Source organism: Rhamphochromis sp. 'chilingali', assembly GCF_963969265.1.
Source record: "Rhamphochromis sp. 'chilingali' genome assembly, chromosome: 9".
NCBI lineage: Eukaryota > Metazoa > Chordata > Actinopteri > Cichliformes > Cichlidae > Rhamphochromis > Rhamphochromis sp. 'chilingali'.
The window spans coordinates 22437675-22463260 of record NC_137936.1 but is presented as its reverse complement, the minus strand read 5'-3'; the positions used below and the strand labels follow the sequence as shown (position 1 = coordinate 22463260).

At 39.8% G+C, this 25586-nt stretch overlaps 1 protein-coding gene across 8 annotated transcripts in view; it reads right to left on the bottom strand.

Moving 5' to 3' along the window:
- Nucleotides 1-25120, bottom strand: part of pparg (peroxisome proliferator-activated receptor gamma) — a 41056-nt gene extending 15936 nt beyond the window's left edge. The window contains exons 1-3 of one of the 8 annotated variants that reach the window (XM_080890529.1): nt 24778-25120; nt 2098-2394; nt 1651-1817 (exon numbers count right to left, since the gene is read on the bottom strand). In XM_080890529.1, coding sequence (XP_080746655.1) covers nt 1651-1817; nt 2098-2389 — 459 coding nt within the window. In that variant the 5' untranslated portion in view covers nt 2390-2394; nt 24778-25120. Of the gene's footprint in view, nt 1-1650; nt 1818-2097; nt 2395-8417; nt 8464-8765; nt 8955-9909; nt 9929-10609; nt 10630-10828; nt 10851-24253; nt 24335-24777 lie in introns of those variants that run through there. The other 7 variants (XM_080890531.1, XM_080890528.1, XM_080890533.1 and 4 more) reach the window with 7 other exon arrangements.
- Nucleotides 25121-25586: the final 466 nt, after the last annotated feature.

Here is a 25586-nt window from a genome sequence, read left to right as displayed (position 1 = left end):
CTATTTTCTTGTGTTCATAAGGACACATTCACCCTTTGAATTTAGTCATTTGGATTATAAATCCATCAATAACTGTCATGAAACAGATATGCGGGTCTGTAAGTTTCACATGAATATTTCACGGTCTGTATTCACATGAAGCTGTTCACTCCTTGGAAGCTTCGTAGCTTCACCTTGACGAGCGATGAGGGCACCGAGGCCACTGAGTGGTATCAGTGGCCTTGTAACAGTAAGCACTGTACTGTGTACTGTGTGTGTAAGAATAGAGACGAACATGTCTATAGAAAATAGACTCTGCTACCCGTGGAGGCAAAACCTCACTAAGACTAAATTTGGCTTGGTAGCTTGTGTTTACTACATGTGATGTCAGCCTGAAATGAAGTTAATCGTAATGAACAAGGAATAAGTCACCTATTAAAATGGAAAACTATTAAACCAGCATAAATGAGCCACACAACCAGTGTGGCGCGGGCTGTAGTGTGGGCTGTTTTATAATTACACTCTTTAACAAAGATAAATAAATGATATTAGGCAGAAAACAGCACAAAATTTTTATTTCCTACAAAACTACAAAATATTTCAGCTGGACTTTTCCTAGTAAGTAAGCAATATATAGTAGGCCTCTTGTATTGCACTTTGAATCATACTAGTTGAATCATACTACTCAGTAACAAGCTGCTGCATTTCAGTTTCTTTTTTCTGTGAAAGCGCCAGAGTGAAGGTTTCTTTTCAAATTAGTTTGATTTCAGACGTGCAAACGCTTCTTGGATCTAAACCAAAAGATGCACAGACAGGTCTGCCGATTCTGAAAAATCCATCTCATATGTGTTTGGAGAAAAATGTTCATGTTTCTGTAATGTGTCAATATTTCAAAGAAAATGGAAATATTTCTGAAACTTCACCCACACTCTATTAGTTATTTATACTCTATACAGACAGACAAACAGACAGAGAGTTTAAATGGGTGGCTGTCTGAAGAAGCACACGCCTATCTTGAGCCCTCGCTGAGTGGAAAATGTATGGGGCTTGTGGTTAGAGTGGCAGACATCAAAAAGATGAAAAAAAAAGCACATTTCTCTCCATGCATTATAGAATTATTTATTCCACCAACAAGTTTCACCGACGGGTGACACACAGTGACAGAAAAAGAGTGGCAGAGAGAGAAAAGAGCTGCAGTAGAAATTGTTACACCCATTACCATTTCCTGACACGACTTGAAAGTAGTATGACTGCTGATTTATAATCATCTGAGCATTACTTGTTAAGAAAAAGACTTAACGCACTCTGTACTGATATGAATCATGATTTAACACATGAATCATTTCTGTGATGATTGAAAACCATTTAAAAAAATCCTCTCTAAAACTGAGCAAAGACAGAGTGCTGCTTAAAATGTATCGACTGATCCACAAATTGACTTAAACATGAATCGTATCAACCGCTGTGTGCAGTTTAGTAAAATTGTAACCAATGACAAACCTCAGTGAAGATTGTTTTTGTTCTAAGAACACGTTGTATATTTAGAGGTTTTAAACCGTTACCTGGACATAACAAAAAACAGGAATTTAACGAAGAGATTACGAGACGATCTGAAATGTTTCTACGCTCATCGGCATTTTCATCTTCCCTTGTGAGATCGTTCAGCCTTACCTTGCAGCCCTCACAGGCGTGGACGCCATAGTGAAACCCTGACGCTTTGTCCCCACACACGCGGCACTCGATGTTTAGCACTGCCGCCGACGTATCGTCTGGGAGCTTGGATAGCACGGGAATATCTGAGTACTGTGGAGGTGACTCGGGCTCCAGCTTGATGGAATCTGATCAAGAAACACCATCACGCAGAAAGGAAGACAGACAGAAAGCACACAAAATTCAAACTTCACCTCTTACATCCATTTAAAAGTTCAGCACTCGGTTGCTTAAACCTTGCTTCTATAAATCTGCATCCTGTTACCCATAACTGCCTTTAATAGTTACTCTGATGCATGCAGCACATCTCTTAATCTCAGTCTACATCTCATTCAGGTCACCGCTTGCTTTGTTACACCTAAAGTATATTTTACATTTATATCATTCGTCTCTGGTCAATGTGCTTACTGAACATGTCTGGTTGTGTCCTGTAGCTGTGCATGTTTGTGTAGTCCATGTTGGTCAGGTGTTCTTCACTCTGCGGTGGACTTAGGTCATAGGCCACGCCAGCGGAAGGGATGGAGGATACAAGCGGGGGAGACAGGGAGGAAGGGATGGAGGAGGAGGAAATGGAGGCGTAGTCAAACGTGGACAAATGTTTCATTTCGAGCGAGTGGGAGCTGTCCTCCAGCTCTGGCAGATCTGCTGTGTTCAGACTGAAGCCAACAGGCCAGGCCAGGAGCTGCTGGGTGTCCACCATGTCTACTGTAAGAGAGAGAAAAGGCAAGTATGCGAGTTAATTCAAAAATCAGTTGCCAGCTAAATTTAACTTAACATAATTAGAAAAACAATAACCACTGAGAATAAAAGGAAGCAGAAAACTGTATATGAAAATAAAAGCACACGCAGACAAGTCCACATGCACTGTTGTACAGTTGTTAATAATTAAAAAGGACCTCTCAGAAAAATTCTAAACATTTGGGCGTGCGCACACACTCCATTAAAAACACTACAAGGAGTACCCGTCGTGCTTTACTTCATTCCTGCAGTGTGTCTGTTATCTAGTAAACAGGGAACACTGTGTCACAGGCAGTACAAAATGAACTCTGGCATTGAGGAACGTCTCTTCTGCTCAAAACACTGCCTTCCTCTGTTGCTGTTTGGGTGCTTGCTGTGCGATTGCCCAACCACAGGACACACAAAGCAGGCCAAGGATGCAGGCCTTTAGCTTCGGCAACTTCTCTGGTCTTAAGGACTGGGTTGGTGGTAAAAACTGAACAGTATCTTTTTCAACTTCTAGGAATTTTACTTTTCCTTTGCTGAAGATTTTATCTTGTGCAAATCTATTAAAGGAAACAGTTGGTGTTTACCACTATTTTTCTAATTGATAACTAATTCATTGGAATGTTTTGTCTGTCTCTGCATACTTTGAGACTGCACTTTTTCTGCATCTTCAGAAAAAGGTCAGAGAATTAAATTATTTTTTAAAAGGAGCAACAGCAAAAAAAAAAAAACAACTTAAAAAAGGTGCATTTATTGTTTTCTCTTTGTTGCACTTGTCAAAGTACAGCAGCCAGGACCATGATTTCGCATTTTGATGGGTTTCTAATCATTGCTAACAGTTACATGGAAAAAAAAAGCTTTGGCTACAATGACAAATGGGTATGATCCACGTCTTTGTTGGTTCTTAATGTTTTTTCATGGGATTTGTTGACACTGAGAAAACATTTTCCTAAGCAAAGTGTGCAATCTCTTGATTTCTACTGAAAGGCTCCCTCTGGGTATTCAGCTTGTTGTTAGTATAAATAAATTAAAGTTCTTGTGTCATTTCAGTTTCTAATGCAGATGGTCAAAGATTGGAAGGAAAAAAGAAAAGCCCAGATGATCAAAGTCCGCTAGTCCGAGGTTACTGCAGTCCACATGAAAGCAAACCACATACAAGCCTTTATAAGCCTGGCTACCTTTGCACAAGGCCCTGATGTAATGTACAAGTTGTAGAATATGTTGTTTTTAGGATGTAGGCTATTTAAATGGCCTTCCCAGACAGTGGCTCTTTAAAATGAGCCACTCATATGGGTTGAAGTTTGTCCCCCTGGCAATTATTAAACCTGTAAAAAAAACCCAAACATCGCTGTATATCAAAATTATATAGAACATTACTTTCTCAGAATGGCCTACCTGTAAATCTAAACCTTTGCCACCGATTTAATGACATGCAAATTCATCCCTGGCTCTGCGCTGCAGCAATCTTATCACTGCAAAACAATGTCAAACTGCTCAACAGCAACCGACAGCAGGTCAAAATGCTGCCATAACGCATCTTTTAAGATGAAACTGTTTCTGAAGAACAATTAGCGTCCACTCTAAATCGCAGTATGAGAATGATAATGTATTAGAAAAGCAGTATTAATGGAAAAAATTTGACTTTTGCAGACTGTTGCAAACAGGTTACAGGTTACATGGGTTTTTTTTTTACGCTCAAAACTGCGGTTTCTTGAATGTGTGTTTTTTGAAGTTTTCATTGGTAAAGTTCCAAGTAAGCTCACAAATAAAGACAGGAAGTCATTCTCTGAAAACCACACCCGCTGGAGGGGAAACTAATTGGCACCGCAATAAGCCACTGAGGTCCACATTTCTATGCTCGCATTGTGGAAACGTTCAGCTAGCTAAGGATAGTACAATTCACTTGAGTGCATTTATGCAACGCTTTTCTAGTACTAGAGACCACTCTTTGTCCAGTAGTAGAATTAAATATATTTATTTGAAAAAACAAAAACAAACTATATACACATATACACACACCATATATACATATATATATATATATATATATATATATATATATATATATATATATATATATATATATATATATATATATATCCATCAGCAGCCTAAGCAGAGAAGCCCAGACCTCCCTCTCCCCGGCCACCTCCTCCAGCTTATCCGGGGCCTCCTCCCAGTGGGACATGCCCGGAACACCAACCCCAGGAGGCGCCCAGGAGGCATCCTTGTCAGATGCTCGAACCACCTCAGCTGGCTCCTTTCGATGTGGAGCAGCAGCTGCTCTACTCTGAGCCCCTCCCGGATGGCTGAACTTCTCACCCTATCTCTAAGGGAGAGGCCAGCCACCCTTCGGAGGAAGCTCATTTCTGCCGCTTGTATCCGTGATCTCGTTCTTTCGGTCACTACCCACAGCTCGTGGCCATAGGTGAGGGTAGAGACGTAGATCGACCGGTAAATTGAGAGCTTCGCTTTTACACTCAGCTCCCTCTTCACCACGACGGACCGGTGCAGCGTCCGCATTACTGCAGCTGCAGCACCAATCCGTCTGTCGATCTCCGGCTCCCTTCTCCCATCACTCGCGAACAAGACCCCGAGATACTTGAACTCCTCCACTTGGGGCAGGAACTCATCCCCGACCCGGAGTGGGCACTCCACCCTTTTCCGGCTGAGAACCATGGCCTCAGAAAAGCAGAGATGACATTCTGAGGCCACCGAAGTGAAAGCCCTCCGCCACTTGGCTGCGCCTAGAAATCCTGTCCATAAAAATTATGAACAGAATCTGTGACAAAGGGCAGTCTTGGCGGAGCCCATCACCCACCGGGAACGAGTCCGACTTATTGCCGGCAATGCGAACCAAGCTCTTGCAACGGTTGTATAGGGATCGAATGGCCCATAGCAACGGGCCAGACACCCCATACTCCCGCAGCACCTCCCACAGGACACCCCGAGGGACACGGTCGAATGCCTTCTCCAAGTCCACAAAACACATGTAGACTGGTTGGGCAAACTCCCATGCACCCTCAAGTATCCTCGAGAGGATAAAGAGCTGGTCCAGTGTTCCGCGACCAGGACGAAAACCGCATTGTTCCTCCTGTATCCGAGGTTCGACTAACGGACGAACTCTCCTTTCCAGCACCCTTGCATAGACTTTCCCAGGGAGGCTGATATATTTATCAAAATCAGACATTAAAGGTTGATTGGCGGAGGTTTATTTTGAGATCTGGTGGCAGCTTCTGTAGTTCAGCTCATCAACCTTTACCCTCTATTGATTATATACCAAGTGCCCACAGTGGGTTTTTTTTTTGGTTCTTTCAGTTTAAATAAAGGTCAGAATTTCAGCACAAAAGTCTTACGAGTTTAGAAAACAGCAACAGTTTAAAGGACTGCAATGCAGGAACCTACAGGATCTTGAATGGACTCCAGATTCTGGTTCAGGGTCGTCACTAGAGCGTATTAACTGGAGGGTAACCAACTATGACATTTGGCTCAAGTCACTTAGTCACTTTGGTGTTGCCTATAAATACATCAATAAATAAATAAAGAAATGCACTTGTACTCACACAGGCTACGCCCAGAGGTTGTAAACTAACAAGCACAGCGATACCCATTTAAAAGAGACCATTACTAAACCTAAACCGGCCCACCCTTACAGGTAACACAACAAATTTAGGCATAAACAAGCTACTTTAAACTACACCCTCGCAGAGAAATTTAGCCACATTTAAAAAAGGTGCAAAAATATCCAAAATGTAATAGACTACAGAGGCAAACCAGGAGAATGACAGAATAGATTTTTTTTCTAGGCAAAGAATTGGACCAGTGAACTCACCAAAGGTTAAGATGACTGTGAGCGCAGAATATTTTTACCACATTTTCATTTCTTTTGTAATTTTCCAGTGGGGTCATGCTTTAAAACTACTTTCACAAGCCGATGAGTGATCTGTTTCAAGTTTTAAAGAGAAATTAGGAGTACTTCCTAAAGTCTGACCTGCACATGCTCTGCTGTCGTGCTAACCAGAAGGTTATCTGGTTATCTATCAGCACAATTCAGCATAATGTCGACACTGCTCTGGCTTTATGGTAAAATATGCAACTGTACAGCAAAACTAAGGAGGTTTATGTAAAAAACAAGTAACAACATGGAAGGAGCAGAAATGCTTTAATCAATAAATGGCATCATAGCACTATTACTACACACTTGTACACACTGGGGGCAGATTGCATGCCATAAAAGCACTGCAGCAATTTCCTAATGTTGTAAACCCGCTCAACATTTGGCAATAAAACCCTTTCTGATTCTGATTCATAAAAGAGAGCGACCCCAAATATATACTGGCAGATTTAAATCAGATATGTACTGCACTTTTTAATGTTATTTATTTCCAATTTTACTTTTATGGTAGAAATGACTATATGTGAATATTTAGCTCATATCCACTGCTACACTAGTGGGTATCTACTTTCTTCATGTTGCTGTGTTATTGTCAAATTATCTTACGTGCTAATACTCACTGGATTAAAGTAACACTTGACTCAATGCACAGTGGGGTCCATAGTCTAACAGTCTGTTAGATTTCTTTATTTTTGCTAGTTTATGATGGGAAGATAAAGGCCGATCCGGCGTCTTTCTAAACATCAGCAATGAAAACTGGATATATTTCCTGTGCTTGTGACAGGACTGTGCTGAAATTCTGACCTTGATTTAAACCGAAGAGACTGAAAAAACACAGAGGACAGCAGGCAATTTATAAATAATCAATAGAGGAAAAAGTTCAGTGACCTTCCAAACAACCTTTCACAATCACCACCAAATCTCAAAATAAACCTCCCTCCGCTCATCAACCTTTACTGCCTAATTTGGAAAAAAATAAGTGTAACAAAAGAATACAACAAATGATGCAACAGGACAAAGCCAAAATAGCAATACTCAGGTGGCACAGTAGCACCAGCTATAAAAATGGCTTGAAATGGCTCCAAATTACTTGGCACAACATCCCTGTGGAACAAACATCCTCCTCATCCTCCTCAACTGCATATTGTTTCCTCTCTACTTGTTTGGAATGTGGTGGCGAAAATCAATAGGGGGTCCACTTAAAATTCACATCAACTGTGACATTGTTTCACAGCGAGTGAGAGAAGGCATCTGCGTGTCCACATGCTGTAACTTCCACTGCCCTGGAAGCTGGTGACTATTAATAAACAGAGAAACCTGGATATTTTTCCATATGCTGGCCGGCTGCCAGCTGATCTCAAGCTAAAATAGCACCGGAGCAACTTGCGCTCTCGTTGGCATGAAGTCATCAGGACACAGAAAATTAGCAGGAGAGTGAGTTCTGACAAAAGGCAAGAGAGATAAAGTAGGAAGGGTGAAAGAGAGCGAGTTCCCAGACCACCAAAAGAAATCAAGCTGGACCCCTGAGACTTTGAAAAAACTCTTATCTTAGGAAATTCATGCTCTGTGCTCACCACCACATGGGAAGGAAAAAAAAGGGAAGGAGGCTGCAGAGTGGCAGTTAAACCAAGGTGCTTAAATTATGTTGCAATCAAAGGTAAAAAGTTTTTTCCCTATAGCTCCTCTTCTTGGAAACGCTACAGTGCAAAAGCAACCAAATTAACCTGATTTTATCAGACTGGTTTGTGGGAAAGCAACCTGTCAGAGTTTATAAAAAGTGAGGGATGACTAGTGAGGGACACGCAGTATGTTTCAAAAGGTGTGTACATGTGAGCACGTGTGACAGTTGTTTCCTGCCAGTTCTCAAATTTCCACAAGTCAGAACTTGATTTCCACGTAAGAGTACAGTGTGTAGGAGTACTTTCTATTGGCTATTGCCTAACTCGCGACCTAATAACAAAGGCCCAACGGCAATCTGGCAGGCAGGTCTGGCAGGCTGCTGTACCTGAACAAGCCAGACAGTGTGTGTGGGAGCAAACACACAGTGAGACACATCAGCATTTTCTGCGAAATGAGCTCATACAAACAGGGACAAGAAGTGTCCACTTACTTTAGAGGAGAGAGAAGCTATTATTACATGAAACAGCAAGACCAAAATGTTAACTTTAAGAGTTGAGTGTCGTGTTGTTTTTTCGCAGCCTGGATGCAGCAACTTTGGAAAAAAGAGGGAAAAACAGGGGGTCAGACTGAGAGATGTGAAATCTTTCCTTCAGGGACCGAGTTGCAAAACAAATGTGATGCTTTTTAATGTTCATATTTCTTCACAGCGCCAATAATTTGGTCCAAAACAGAATGAAGAAAATGCAAAAGATCAGATTACTTCACAGAAAGCATTTAAAGCCCTGTCTATAGCTTTGAGCGCTGTTTTGACAATCAAGGGAACAAGCCTCTTACTTACCTTTTAAAGCACTACTAGCAAAGCGTAACAAAAACACTTAAAGATGCAAAATGTGCAGAAGAAGAAAAAACCCCTACAGTCAGAAAAGATCCAGCATCATAATTCTTCTTTTTGAGTGTTTAACAGCACTCCAGCAAGAGTGCTATTCAACATAAGTCAGGCAAGAGTAAAGAGCGGTTAAGAACATGAGAGACGTTAACACAGAAATCAGCCTCATATATTTAGTAAAGGGAGAACCTGCCCTGCTACATTCAAGGGAGTAACACTCTTATCTTTGCTGTTTGAATAAAAACTATTCAACTTGTCTGAAGGCGAGGGCTGAACCACGCATATCAAACCAGGCAATCTCTCATTCAACACATGTGGCTGGAAATATATTCTGTTTCCACATGAAAGCTGAAAAAAAATTCTTGCAAAAAAAAAAAAGCAACAAGTTTTTTTTCATATATCACAGCTAAGTGAAGAAAAATAGATAAATATAGACGTGCACTACAAAGAAGAGCTGCATAGTTACTAAACAAACCTTAGTCTAACAGTCTAACAGTTTTCTAGCCGTTGCTTTTATGAGATCCTGACGATAAAGTGACATGTTGCAGAGTATTTCCCCTGTAGAAGAGAGCGTTCTTTTCCTCTTTTCTTTCTTTCTTTCTTTCTTGCACAGTAAGCTGTTTATTTTACCAGCTTTTCTGTGCACATGAATGCGTTGAAGTGCGACAGAGAGAGAAAGAAAGAGAGTTAGTGCAGAGAGTTCTGTGACTTCCTGACCTCTTCATGTAAAACAGTATGTGGTTCGCTGTCAGTGACTAAAACAAAGATATGCCCGCCTGCACGTCTGCACAGTCCCCACAAATTCTTTGAAAAGATTAGTGCTCTTTAGTTTTGCCTCGATAGTCCTGCATAAGGAAGCTGTGGGACACTGGAAAAAGCATGCATTGTAAAAAATATTGTGGTTTATTTGACTAAGCAATCTAGTTTACAATATGAGATGGTAGGAGATGTACTTAAAAACCCCCAGCAAAGTTTAAAAGGCCGAATGCAGTTCAAATGCAAAAAAAGAAGAAAAAAATACCCAGAAAGAAAAAAATCATCATCATACGCATTAAAAAAAATTCTGGTGGTGTGAAGCCACAGTGGACAGAATTACCTGAAAAGGGCCTCCCCCTCTGCACCTGAACGATCAAACAGGAGAGTGATGGAAAACCATGTGCACCCAAGGTGTCAGGCAGAGGTTTGGACTGCCCTGTCAGTAGAATCGAGAGTCTCCTCTTGTCTGAAAACCCACATACTTGGTTGGTACTGAATTTACTCACCAGAAATCTTCAAAGTTTGACACAGTGGGAGGTTAGAAACCACAAGTTTTGTCTGGTTGGCACAGCTCTGAGTAAAACAGCATCCAGACAACCTTTCTCTGATTTCAATTTGATTTTTGTCTCTCTCTCTTTTTTTTGTTTCAACTTCAAAAGCTAGGAAAATTGAGCACTGATAACACTAAGTCAACCTGAGGTCAGATCAGGAGAGAGGCAAAATTAACATAAGTACGAATAAATCAAAGAAAATGCACCTCCCTCTTTAAAAGAGACAAAAACAAAACAAAACCGAGGCTGTTCTCTAATCCTAAAATGTCCTGCTAATCATAATTTTAATTTGTTCTATTGAAAGGAGTCTCGCATTAGCAGCAGAAATACACCCCCCCACACACATTTTTTAAAAAAAAATCTGAATTGGTGCTCTTACTACACACACAGTGATGCTACCAAATATCGCAATAATCTTGCTTACACACCAAAACATGTCCATAAAGTGATAAACGGTCTGTCAAGGCAAATCAAATAAAACTGGCTGACCTCTAGTATCGCACTGATCAGTGCTGCTGTCTGCTCGCACATAACTGACTGGATGCCACGATTACATGTACGATTTAACTGCAGCTTCCTGATCATGATTGGTCTTTGTACTTGTTGGTTTATTAAGGCTATCCAAAGCAGCTAATGTTCAGACAAGATAATGAACCGAATGACAGCAACACACACGCGCGCGCACGGGGTACAGCACGGTCCACTCACCCTGCTTCTCCTGTTTTGGTTCAGAGTCTTCAGTGTCCGCTAAATGACCAAGAAGTGACAGTGGCAGTGACAGGAGCAGAGACTACTGTGAGTGAGCGTGTGTGTGTGTGTGTGTGTGTGTGGTCATGTTTTTCCTCAGGAAGTGATGACCAATAGAAAGGGAACTACACACACATTTTCTCCTTCTGACAGAGTCTGGGCTCAGCAAAAGTTCAGACAGCAAACTATCATGTGGTCTGTGTGTGTGTCTGTGTGTGTGGTTTTATTGTCAGTTTTATATGTGTCATTCATTTTTATATATTTTTATGTGCGCATGTCGCTGCTGTATTAAATAGACAGTGCATATTTGTGTATGTGTGGCCATGTGCTTCAAGTTGTTTTCTTGTATACAGTTTTTCTTCTAGTTTCATGTGTCTAAGTGTGTGTATGTGTGTGTGTGTGTGTGTGTGTGTGTGTGTGTGTGTGTGTGTGTGTGTGTGTGTGTGTGTGTGTGTGTGTGTGTGTGTGTGTGTGTGTGTGTGAGGTGGTAGACATCAGATGCAGATGATTTCCTGTTGCTACACACTGACAGGCAAGCTCATCATGCCTCTTTGGTTGCACTTCTCTCCCTCCGCTCAGTCACTCAGTGTCGATGTGACCATGGTGACGCACTCGCTCCTCATGCAATTTCTAACCCAAGAACATTAACATGAAAATAATAGTTCCCTGATTTGATTTCTTACAAGAAAAGCACCGCTGTTTAACCTCATGAGCTGGGGTCAGATGCTCACTATCTCTTTTGTTGTTGAGATTTAATCTAAACAGATTTCAACAATGTAGCAAACTCCTCAATACAACAGATGTCCTGTATAGTTCAGTCTCTGTATGCACAAATACATGGCACTGATAGATTATTCCAGCTCTTTACAGCACACTGTTTTTCTTGTGTGACTCCAAGTTGGTTTATAGACAGATTCTGTTTGATTTCAGTTTATCTGTTGTCTGTTTCAATTATATATTAAAGAAAGAACTGAAATTTTCATCTCTCATTATGAGAAATTCGACCAAATTCACGTTCCAAAGCCAAGTAATAGAGAAGTGGTTTCTTCTTTCAGCTTCCATCTGCAATTGTACATCATGTGACTCCACAAGAATGCACAAATCGCAACTTAACCTAGAAAAATTATGTCCAAAAAGGCATTTAGCATATCAAAAAAGAGACAATTGATTGACATACTAAAAAAAATCCAGAGACAGAGTCTCTGTTTGCATATTAACATCAAACAGTCATTGACAGCCTGTCATTTTGGCCCTAAGGGTCAAGTCTGGAGAGGTAGGAGGAGAGTGGTTTAGTTTGAAACTTTCACAGTGAGTGTGCGCAGAGGAAGCAACCGGTCCTTCCAACAATATAGTGAATGACCCAAATATTTTCTAAGAACTAAAGTCTTCAGTTCTTATAAAGATTAAAAAACAAAATAAAGCAAAAATACTTTAAAAAAATGTAGAAATGGTTAGATAAGAGTGAATTTTACAAACACTGGGCAGATTTAAAATGCAGCATTTGTGCTTGTAAATATCATTTTTCATGTAAAATAACTTATTTTTTGAGGCCATTCACGTCTTAATCTAACAACTCATACACTACAAGGTGGCTGCCCACACATTCGCCGATATACCACCGGGATTAACAATTCGAACGAGACAGAGAACTGTAGTTTTGACGGTACAAACCTCAGGTACAACTTGAAACTGTCTCTGAGAAACCTCAGGTGTGTGGGGGGAAATTGTCGAAAATGACTCACTGACCATATCATACAACTGTTTTTCCATTTATCAAGAGACTAGGTTTTGTGTCTTTGTACATCATGGTATACGTGTTTCTGTATATATCATACGTGCTGATACTCATATAAGTTGGTTTAACCAATATTAAACAGAGATTTCTTTGTATATATGAAATCAATCATTAGAAAATGATGCTATTCATTGTGAATTTAATGTGAGACTTGTCTTTGTAGCCAAGGTGTTGAGATGTACTAGCTTAAAATAGTTTATGATTCGGCTTGCATTATAGCAAATGCCAGGGTGCAACGATGGCACTGATTTGACCTAAAAAAAACCCCCAAGAACTGCAGTAGGAAATTATCTTCTTTACCTACACATTAGAACACAATGTGGCAGATTTGTCAGAACAACTGTCCCGCTGGGGCACAATATGCAAATTACCTACTTCATATCTGCATATGCGAAAGTGAAAGTGGCATAATACTTAATTTCTGTGTTCATTCTGAGTGTTTACACTGAAAAATGCATAATTAATGCATAATTGTTCTTACGTTCTTGCTGCCAGCTCTCTAAACATTTTGGAGCTGCATTATGTAACTAGCACAAATGTGGCATTAGCTCAGTGAGGGCGGGGTAGTACATGCTTGAACACTAGCTATAAACTATGAACACATGTGCGAAAACCACACATGAGAATGACTGGTCAATACGTGGATTAGTGTCATAGCTGGTTACGACATGAACCTAAATGACCAGTTTGGTATTTCAGAGGATGTGATTTTTGACTGAGATGATCAAACAAGAGCTAGAACTCGCAGACAGTTAGCTTAAGTTAGCATGAAAACAGGAAATGGAGAAGCATCAAGGATGTCTATGTCTAAAAATAAAAACACCTACCAGTACCGCTAAAGCTTACTAAATGAAATGTGTCACTACTTGGAGAAATGTAAATCATAAGCTGTAACAACAATAAATAGACTGTTTTACCAAAAATGTTAAACTACTCTTTTAATTCTTAGCTGCAGACTGATAAGATTAGGTGAAAAAATTATTTATTCCAGTGAGATAATACAGCGGTCCCTCGTTAATCGCGGGAGTTACTTTCTAAAAATAACCTGCAATAGGCAAAATCCACAAAGTCAGCTTTATTTTTTTACAATTATTATAGATGTTTTTAGGTTGTAAAACCCCTCACTACACACTTTATACACTTTTCTCAGACAGGCATGAACATTTTTACATCTTTCTCTCTTGTTTAAACACTCTCAAAGTTCAAACCTTCGTAGAAAAATAACTCCAGTATTATAGAATGAAACCAACTTCAGAGACACTGCTAGTGATCGATGATTTATGTAAATTTGACAAGCTGAATGCATTCTGTACTGGACAGGAGACACGGGACAGAGGAGCTTGATTGACAATGGTCTACAGCCGATCGGGACGCAGAACACAATGCGCTCTATCAAAAAAAAAAAAAAAAAAGCATGCAAAATTGCACTAAAAAAAATCCACAAAACGGCGAGGCCGCGAAAGGTGAACTGCGATATTGCAAGGGACCACTGTACTAGTTTACTTCTTTCTCCCCATTTTTAGGCAGTTTGGTTTTTAACGATAATATATCTCACTTGTGCAACAGCAGTCATACAACATCGCCCTGCCAACACCAGATGCATTTGGTTTTGCTCATAGTATCCCTTCCGCTGATCAGTCATCATATCAGCTATCCTTAAAATATTATTCTATTTATTATCCACTCAACAATCATAATGAGTAACCACATTTTGCTTGGCCTGGGTCCCAGTAAAAATATATTTATTTTTATATACCAAATATTTTTGCTCATATGACTCTATAACGTTGAAAAGGTCGCTGTCATTCTGTGCAATGGCTTGGCAGAATCACCCATGCACACACATCTGTACACACAGCGATGTTCAAAATATGTTTTCATTGTGTCAAATGACAGTGCGGCTCCTATAGCACTGGACGCTCTTGATCGTATTAAACATAGTGAGATGTGCAAGGACGCATACACAATATGCTGCGTTTGTTTGTTGCTTATATGTTGCAAGACAAATAAGAAATGGGAAACGATGTACAAAGGGATCAGCAGATGTTTCGAAACCTTAGTCCTGGCTGACTGCTCTTCCTAGACATCGCCTTGGTTGAAAAAAATTGTTGCAAAAGTTGTGCGATGTCTGCAGTGTTTCCTTTCCATGTGCTCAAGATCTTTCTAAAACATCTCCTGGATGCCCTTCTCGGATTTTCTTGCAAGGGTAAGTGTGCATGCAAGAACTGTTTTACATTTGACTTTTGACAGTTAGAGTACAACGAAACAAACAAACAAACAAACAAAATTCTCGCTTGCTGAAAGAGCGAGAACTGTTTGAGTGAGAAGAGGGCAACCTAAACTCAAGAACTCTGTCTCTGAAGACCATATTCTATCTTACTGATCTACTCAACGTATTAAATAAAGCACACTACTGAGTTATATTGCTGGCATTTGGAGGCAGAGAGCTAAACACAGATGCATACGTTCATCATACAACATATAAGACAGAAGAATTTACATGTCAGAAATACATTTTTGCAAGCTCATTTTTTAAGGGGTGGGGGGCAATCTGGTAATACTAGTTTTTTATGAGCAGGAAATGTTTTGGATTTCATAATCAAATAAGCTGTCAATCAGATACTGTTGTATTATAAAAATGAAACAAAGGAACATTCATTTGCCTTCTTTATCACAATACATATCAAGCCACTGGTGGCGACACAGTGGTGCAGTGGTTAGCACCGACATGCCACAGCAAGAAGGTTCTTGGTTCTAATCTCCTGGGTGGCTTAGGCCTTACTGTCTGTAGTCTGCATGTCCTCCCTGTCCCTGCATGGATTTCCCCTCAAGATACAGCTCTTCTCTCTGTGTGAGCCCTCCAGCAGACTAGCAACCTCTCCAGAGTATATGTCTGTGAAGGTTCTCAGTCATCCAGGTCATCATAGTCAAAGGAGCTTGTAAAGAAAAGCGTCTGGACTTCTTTAAGTTGCTTCTTTTTTTTTTTTTTTTTTTTAAGTTGCTTCTTAAAGAAGAAGCTTCAGAACTGAACTGAAGAACTGAAGAAGCTTCTCGGATGAGAGGTGAAAGGTCTTCAAGCAACTTAAAGAAGTCCAGACGCTTTTCTTTACAAGCTCCTTTGACTATCCAGAGTATACCCTCCCACTATTAGCTGCCACAGGCTCTGTGACACCAAGTTGGATGGATGACTGATATTTATGTAAATGGACACAAAATCAACATCTGTCCATGTATGCATCTCCAGGTCAGTTTTCTTGAGATAACAACGTTTCATCTGCTGTGTTTGCTGGTTAGAAGGCTATACATAAGCACATGGGAAAAGCCAAACAAAGAGCGATAGAGCACCTGCCTTGTTTTTTTTTTAGCTGTAATGCTTTTTATGTATGCATCTGCTTCCATACATGCTTCTGTTTTTAGAATCATGAGTTTTCACAATAATTTGAGGACATGAACTCTCACCCAGTTCCTTTAAATAGCTATGAGTTAATGGTTGATGAGTCCCTTGAGCCTCAAGATCTTCCTCAGTGGTTAAGGGGAAGGAGTGGTTGCATGTTGTCATGGTCACAAACACACAGATTTTTACACATCCACTCGTAAATACTACCTGTGTGAGCAATGGTGTCACATGTACAAGACATGTATGTAAGGACATGTGTGCACAGCATAAATGGAGCACGGCCCGGGGCACTCCTTTCCTTTATGAGAAGAGAACAAAGTCAGACTTTATCTATCTTTGTTGCACAGTCCAGGCACATGTTTCAGACATCTAGCACTGAAAACATGAAACAGGTTAAAAAAAAACAAAAAAAAAACAAAAGGATGGAGCAAGAATAAAAACAATGAGGATAATATGACAAACAAGGACAGTGAGATCACTGCTTCATGCTGTGACACATGTGCCTATATGGTGATCACGTACGTTAATCATCACTCTATATGCTTATGATCCCAGCTGTGAAAGTCATGTGAGAATACGCACAAGCAATGATTTATTGCTAAACTTGTGTGTTGATAAACACAGGGAGTGAGAAGGAGGGTGATATGGTAGGAAAGGGGAGAGGTGCAATGTGGGAAGGGTCATGCCCTGTTCCTCGAAGCGGAGAGGAAAAGACGGGAGTGTGCTCCCGTCAGCTGCACTTAACTGGACAATAACAAAGCGACACATGACGTGAATCTCATTCAAAAGACGCACTGTAAATATGAGTGCCAGGAAAGGTGTATGCAGAAAGAAACATCACAAAATTTCTGTGAGGGGTAAAGGACGTATAAGAAGAAGGTCAGAGTTGGCTCAGGAGGCGTGTGCTCTCTACCACAAGCTGGACTGGTGGCGAAGATAAATGTATACTCATGAACGGGAGTGTAAGACTGGATGAAACACTGTCCAGTCCTTGGCATGCTGTTATGTTTTTGGCAGCTTAATGTTTTAATGCTACTTGAAAGCATTTCACCATGAACGCTAAGCAGCCAAACACATGTAAGTGCAAATAACAAGTGGACATTTACATTCAAACATTGAATATCTAAAAATCACTGACATAAAGCTTCAGACTTGAGTCAACTGTAAAAAATAATGGTTGTTTATCATTTTTCTAAAAACAGTTTAAACTATTAGCCAGATCTGGCAGTGATGACTTCACTGGTAACTTGTGCCTGGTGTACCCCTCCTCTGTCCCTGTGAAAGCTGAGATAGACTCCAGTTTGATGAGACCTTACCCAACACTAAAGATATTCACAGAGATTAATGACAAAATTGGTTGATAAGCATGACAAATAAATTCAGATGGAAACTTTTTCACCCCTTCTTGGAGAGGTGAAAAAAAAATTCCATAAAGACGCAAGCTACTGGCAGTTGTTGTTCCTGTTTTATTTATTTATTTTTAGGTTATTTGGCATTCGGTTATGATTAGCCAATTTTAAATTGAGGAGGTGGATTGCAGAAATCAGCCAGATCATTCAGAGAAGAATCTGAACTGGATATGGCATTAAGCAATGCCATATCCAGTAAACCCAAGAAGCACCCGATGCACATCAAGTATGAGTCAGTTTTCAAGTTCCCAATAGAGACCAGATTTTGACCTGATGAGATGCTTTTTGCTCCCACATCTTTTTAAAAGGGAAATTAGGACAGAGGTTACTAGATATCCCTACAGTCTGTTGAATAATTTCTGTGTTAAAGTGCATTGGCAAGAAAATCCTTCTTGCGTGTGTATGGCAGTATATGTGTGTAACTGTGCGACTGGACGTGTGTGTTTTGTGTCTTTGGGACTGATTGTGCCAGACTCCCATGAGGCCTCAGAAGCTCCAGGTTCAGTTTGTTCCAGTTGTTTTCAAGTCATTAATTTAACTTTTTTTTGTCTGACAGGATGCAGAGGTAAATCTGAGGATGGGTCCTTTCCCTGGGTAGTTCCAGGTCATCAGCTATAAGAAAGCTAAATTAGGAAGGAGAATCCTGATGGGGTATATCTACATGCAAACGATACTCTTGTAACACAGTATAATTTATTACTCTACTAAAGTCAGTATCGATTTGCTGTGTTCATAATTTCTGCAAGTTGTTTTAACATTTTCATAGTAATGTTCTTATCTAACGGTTTACAATGCAGTCGCTGGCTAAGGCTCTAACTGCTGTAAAATGTTCATGTATTTTGCGTGAATTATTAGAATTAATAATGAGAACTTACACAGTGGACCATATTATGAATCTGGATTGACTGGAAACCAAATCCCCCTCCAACCTCAGCCTCATGTTGCATTTTTTTTCTCCGACAATGACTATTTTTGGCTCAAGATGCAGGATTAGTGTCTCAACAATGTTGGCTAAATGCAATGTAAGTCTGAGATATGTACTGACTGTTCTGGCTCAGTAGGTTAGAACATGGTGTTAGTAATGTCAGAGTTTCACGCAGGTCATCTGTTGTCTTGTACTCACCACTAAAACACCTAGAAGGGCTAGTCAACAGATTACCAGGTTAATGTCCACAACTATTTTTGCACCATAATGGGAAGAGCTCCTAATGTTACAGCACCAGTTTTTTTCTTCAATAATACCCTTTTTGTTGGACTGGTAAAGGAGGATTCTGTCATGGTCCTGGGTCTTGGACACAGTTTTTGAGTTTGTTATCATCTTGTTTTTCATTCTTTGGAATTTAAGAGATCTTTTAGTTTTAGTTCTGTATTAGTTAGTCTTGAGTTTTGTATTCTCAAGTTCATCTGAGTTTGTTTTTTTCAAGTTGAAAAACTTGTTTTATTATGTTACTCGTCTTTCATGCCTACTCTGTTCCTGGTCTCATCTCTGTCTCTGTGTTCTATCTGGTTTCCCTGTCCTTTCATGTTAATTCATCTGTGGACGAGTTCCTGTGTCAAGTCTCAGTCTCAGTTTGTGTTGTTTCCTGTTTTATTTTGATAGTCTCCTTACTGATGTAGAGTTTAGTTTTGCTTACCCTGTCTCATCAGTCAGATTCTTTTCAGCTGTGTTTCCCCGTGTGTCTTCTCTGCTTTAGCTTCTCCCTGTGTATATCTTGTATTCGTCCCCCTTGGTGTGTGCGTTTCCATAACCCTATCAGTCCATCCATTTATCCCCCACTCTGTACAGTAATTCCAGGCAAGGAAATCCAAAAAATCTGAATCAACTTTTTGGGGTGAACATTCAAAGTATCATGCAGCCAACAGATTAGCTAAACAGTGTCATTTGAAACCAATAAACAGATTAAATATGAACATACCATTAATAATGCATTACTCCATCCAAGTATAGACAGTCTAAAAGATGGCTGTAGCTTTTGGGGTCTGAAAAGTGAAGCCAACGCGTACATGCCTTTAACTTGCACTCAACGATGGCCATCGGGGGGAAACTTGTAATTGAAGCCTATGGGAAAACAACTGGAAGCATTTAGCTTACAGACTCAAGAACTCATTTTATTTAATATAAATATTAAATAAAAAAATCATTGAAAATAAAATTGACCGTGCTGTATTTCAGAAATGAGGAATATATGCGGAACGCTCATTGTCTAATGACCGCCATTAGAGAAAAGGCATGCAGTTTCACAGTCAGAACCAGCTCTCATTGCATCCGGTTTCAAAATACCAAGATGGCAGCAGTGAAAATGCTTATCTCGAAGCCTCAAATAGGGACTTCAAAAATAAACACGTGACGTCACGGCAGTTCCATCCAGTATGAGTTTGATCAAAGCTGAACCAGGAAGTTTCTCCAAACTTTAGGAAGTCCGGGTAAAATTGTACTTGGGTATCTTTTCGCTAAAAATTACTTTTGTTAAAAGGCTCTACGAATATTGCAACGCAATAGTTTACTGGTTGGCTACCTCCATGATGTATGTCAGAAAAAAACCACTGTGTTCCAGACATACCGTCTCTTCATTTTCAAGCATGTGAAAGTTGATAACAGATTAACAGATGATTGAGCAGGGGTAATCTTAACGATCAATAAATCGTTTCTCAATATTCAGGGTAAAATGAATTTTTTCAGAGAACTCAAAATTAATAACAATCAGTAGATTAATCCATTACAATAACAATAGTAAACAATAGTAAAGATATATGACAGTAAAGGTTGGATAGGTCGACAGATCTCTAATAAAATTAGGGCCTTTATTAGGGCTTTAATACGAGCCCCAGGAAAACGTGATTTCTCATGTTCACAGTCTAAAATTGAGACAGCAATTTTAAGCGGGCATCAGAAGAGAAATACCTGAAAGGCATCATGTTTACACTTGGCAACTAAAACATGTTCCCTTCCCACACAAACACAGATGTATTTAGGACAGCATGTAAAGAAATGAGAAACACGAGTCACTTCTCAGGTAGCAGGTGTTGTTGTGATTTAGGAATCATTGTGAGAGTGATAATGCGAACAGGTGCTGTGGTTGCAAAACATTTATTTTGCCGAAGGTTCTGTCGACTCAATTTGCATTGTTTAAAAAACCCACATCTAACACATTCGGCATGCTAAACGTCAGACTCAATCTTCTGATTCAGTCTAAGAAATGGTGAAATGTTAACCAGAGGGAAGTTTTGACATTTCCCAAATATACAGTTGATGTTGATCAGCTCTAAATATACAATAATGTAAAAATATGACCCCGCAAAAATGGGCTAAAAATCAAGTAACTCATAATGCTTATCAATACAAATAAAATCAGTATAGAAATCAACAAAGGCACAAATTTTACAGCAAAGAGGAGGGGACACTGGTTTGAAGAAAGGGAGACCAGACATATAAGTTTAACTAGTAAAGCAGAATTTTTCATTCGTAAATAACCTGCTTGTAGAGCAGGGCGATATGGCCAAAAATATTTATCACGATATATATTTGAAAATTTGCGATAACGATATAACTGACGATATAATTGATGCGAGACAAAATACAACTCCACAACATTACTAGCGCAAAAAGACAACCTTCCATTTATTTTCACTTAAACAAGAAGCTGGTTTTTATGTACATTAAAGCTTTATAAAAATGTAACAGTGCAAATGCAAATTCCTTGCTGAAAGTTTAACCAAAAGGCATTTCCAGTAGAAATGGGCTGACATATCCTGAGCATAACCATGTATAATATCCACTGAAGTTAAAAAGAGGTGCTTTGCAACATTAAACTGTAGTGTGCAGTACGTATTTTTCGGACCATAAGGTGCACGGGATTATAAGGCACATTAAGCGAAACAAAGCAGTCAGATAAATCAAACTTTATTAAACTCATTCTTCTTGCTTCCTCCACTTCTGTACCATTGATTCATTAATGTTGAATTCTCTGGCAGCTGCTCTATTCCCATGTTGTTGCAGTACATTAATGACTAACCTTGTATTGTGGATGGATTATCTCAGTTGTTCTCCTGACTGAAGTTTGGTCCGTTTACAGCATCCTGCCATTCGATTGCATTTGTCTCTAACCATGAAGAACCTTCACGTTAACTTTTATAAGTGGAAAAGTGTTACTGTTCGTCCTCCAGCTTCACTGTTTATGTTATGCTAACATAGCTGTGTCGCTAGCGATCACGTAGCACATCATTATATAACAGCTAGCCCAACTTCAGTAACCCTACAAACGTCACTGCTGTTTAGTTTCCTGTCTTCATTTATGTTGGAAGTGATAGCAGAGCTGTACGTTTGAATTTTTTCATAAATCTCTCTTTACTCATATTCTATTGCGATATTTCATTTTCCTATCGTTGCCTAACATTATACCGGTATTACCGTGAACGGTATAATATGGCCCAGCCCTACCTGCTTGTGCCCCATATTTCGGTTGTCAGTAGAATTCTGCAGCCGAAATGTTGCTTTAAACTTACAGTAAATGGTGAAATGATTGGCCTTGAAGTTAATAATTACACCCAATTGAAAAAACAAATACATGACCTTAAGGCTAAACTGCGTCAAATACGCATGTCATCAGATAAAAGGAAATCAAACACGCACTTTTGAAAAACACAGTCAGAATAAGTTAATCTGATATATAGTAAACAAACCAAAGTGTTGGTGGTGTAGAAACAAAAGTGGTTAATTATCTGTGGGCTGTATAGGAACGTGGCATTCTCTTTTATCTGGATTTTATGCAGACACAAATGCGCACACTGTCTTCCTTCCTTTCATGCAGTGATTATGCTTGGCTCTTAGCGAGGTTTTGTAACATTTTAAAACCGCTGGATAGTGGAGCGGCAACTCTCTCATCATAGATTTCAAATTAACACAGATTTTCAAGAACTAAGGCAATTCTCTGTGCGGAGGTGTTTTTAAGAGGCTGAACTTTGTCTCTGTGGCTTTGTGCAGAAGTATATCATCTACGTAAGTCAAACAAGACTTTCAGCACGTGTGATGGACAACAAAAACATAGCATGGTATCTTGAGGCACTCCTTTCATTTATGGCAACTAAGCAAAGTCCAAATCTATCACAGTCATTCTCTCACACGCACCAACACACACACACACACACACACACACACACACATACACACACACACACACACACACACACACACACACGCCTCACTTCAGCAGTTATATAACCCGACAGGCAATAATGCACTGATTGATGATGTATCAACACACTCAATTGGTTAGTGTCAGATTTTAAGCAGCCTATGCAGAGATTACAGGCTAATTTCACCAAAGATATGAGATATTTCTCTAACTGATTAAAGTTCCCGGAGATTTTAGACACAAATATTTGAATCTGTTTGCGTATCAGACACAGCGAAACAAAAGATTCAAAAAGCTAACAAAAAGTCTTTGTCAAACAGAGTATTACCAAACTTACATGACAGCAACGCAAATGACTTCAACAAAATGTTGTAAACCCAGTAAAACGATATTACAGCATGAATCTAGGAGTTAATCAGAAAAAAATAATCTTTTTATAACTTGTCATATTTTAAGTTCTCTTATTTTAAAATAGCCGTATTACATCAAGGGTCACGTTGCATGGACGTTTAATCTGTGAGCTCATTCTGCTAAATGTCTAATAATTCACAGGATCAGTTTGAGTACGAATGCTGCTGTTACTTGAGATCACCTTTAAAAATGTACTACTGCTACTTTTAAATAAAATAACTCCTCTTTTTTTGTCGACACTGTTTCTCTGACTTTCTGACTTAATGGTTAAAAATATATTGCTGCTGATTTTACACTATCTTTATCTTTGCTGAATATTATGATAAAACATGACTGCTTCAGCTCATTTACTACCACTGACATGTACTTACTCACTTGGGGAGCTGTTTTTACACTTGCCTTAGATTGATTCCCAGTCTTTGGTTTTTGAGGGTCAACGTACCGTGACAATAAAGCTGCTGTGATTTTAAATATAACATATAATAGTCTCAGAGGAAAGTAAACAGACCAAACACATGAAATGTCTTGTGTATGTAAATAGCAAACTAAGTTTTCAACCAAAAGTTGTGATTTGCAAGATATAATGGATAAAATGGTGATTGTTGCTGTTCTAAAATGTCTCTGAACATTTTTCCAGCAACTCCACGGTGTTATGAGACGACTGGCATGAAGATCGTACAAAGCGATGAGGAAAACAGTTGAACAGTTGTACACTTGGGTTTTAAGGGGTATTTATTATTTTCTTCTTTTTTTTGGGTTGTATGGAAGCCCCAAACGCAATTTCATTGTTCTTGACAATGACAATAAATAAATAAATACTAATACTAACTTATTGTGACACTCTTACGCTTTACAAGGGGCTCTTACAAGCTTTCTCACCGTGTGTCATTACTGAGTCTTAAAAGAATACCATAAAGACATCACCTATCACACAGCCGTGCAGCAAGCCTCAAAGAGAAACGAGTGTTTAACTCTGAGCTCCAGTCAACAATATTGCTGAGTCACCACCATTATTTTCCTGTCAATTCCAAGAACACAAAACTGCCTGAAGCGTGTGTGACATATCCACAAATTCCACGTATGACACAAAAAGTATAGACTTCACAGAAGTACACATCCAAGAATGTATTGTATAGGCCCTGTAAAAAGCCTACTTTACTCAGATAAATGCTTATGGAGGTATTCAACAAAGTTTTTCAGCACAACATACACAGAAACAAACAAAGCATTCCTCGCACTCACCAGAGAGGCTGTGGTCAGTTTGATGGGTAAAATCTCTGCCTGGTGTTTGCATGTCAAGCTCACACTCACACTATGGCCTTCAGGCACACTATGGCCCAACACCTGACTTTGTGTCAGTTGTCAGTCCTGTGGCCGCCCCCCGCCCCCCCGTCATTGCCACCCCCAAACTGTGTGCCACAGCCATCCTGTCACACTGTAGGCTACCTGTGCGTGTCGACCTTAACATTTACATCGGGGACAATACGCACAAATAAAACCTGATTTAGACACAGCTGGATAAATCAACAAGTTGTTCAGCTGGGATCTACCTGTTTAAACTACTTTTTAATCAAATCACCCTTTTTTGGCTCACGTGCACGAATATTTAATATCAGATTAGACTGCAACAGTGTAATATTAACCCAGTCTTCATTAATTTAAATAACTTTCTCCCCCCTACGGGTGCTTTCCCGTATTTTCTCACCCAGCCCAGCAACCGCAACACTCAGCGCGGCAGACTCTGTGCCGACCGGAAGGTGACTGACCTGATCGGTGTGTTGAGGCGCAGAGGAGACAGCGCACACTCTCTGTTTCTGAAGCTGGATGGTTTGTCTTTTATTTTCGGTGGTGTTAAATTTCTTTCAAAACTCGAAAAAAAAACCCCCAAACAAACAAAGGAAAAAAAACCCAAACAAACCGTGGCGTCCGCAACGTGCGCACGGGAGCGCGGCGTCAAAGAGGTCCGGTGTGTTTGCTGTGCGGTTTTCTGCTCAAACAGCAGCAGCAGCAGCTGTGGTCGTGTCTGCCTGCCTCTCTCGCTCTCTCTCCTCCCTCTCAACACAACCGATCGGGATCTTGAGGACACAGGCAGAGGCATCAAATTACCCATTATAGTGGATTTTCTCAGTTGTTTGCCCCATATGGGAGAAACAGGTAATGTAAAATTCAGACCTAAAAGTGTTGTTTCTTAGGTGTTTAGCCATGTGGAACAAATAACTTAAAGGAATAGTTCCACCTTTTCAGCAAAGCACATATTCACTTTCTTGCCTAACTTACAGGTAGCTAAGATAGTTTGATATAATTTTGACTATAGGAAAGAGCTCAGTGGGTTACCTTAGACCAAAGACTGCTAAAAGAAAAGAAAAAAAAAATCACATTTTGGTATGGTTAAAAACTAATGAAATACACTTACCACTTGTGAGAAGCTCCTCTAACTAAGATGCACCAATAGTAAACTGCATTCGTATATCGTTTACCTGCTATGTGTCACGCTAGTTTTTTTTTCCGGGAACTGTGTATGGAACAAGTGAGTTTCTTTAAAGTATTGTTCCCCTCCAAGAACTAGTTCGGCTTT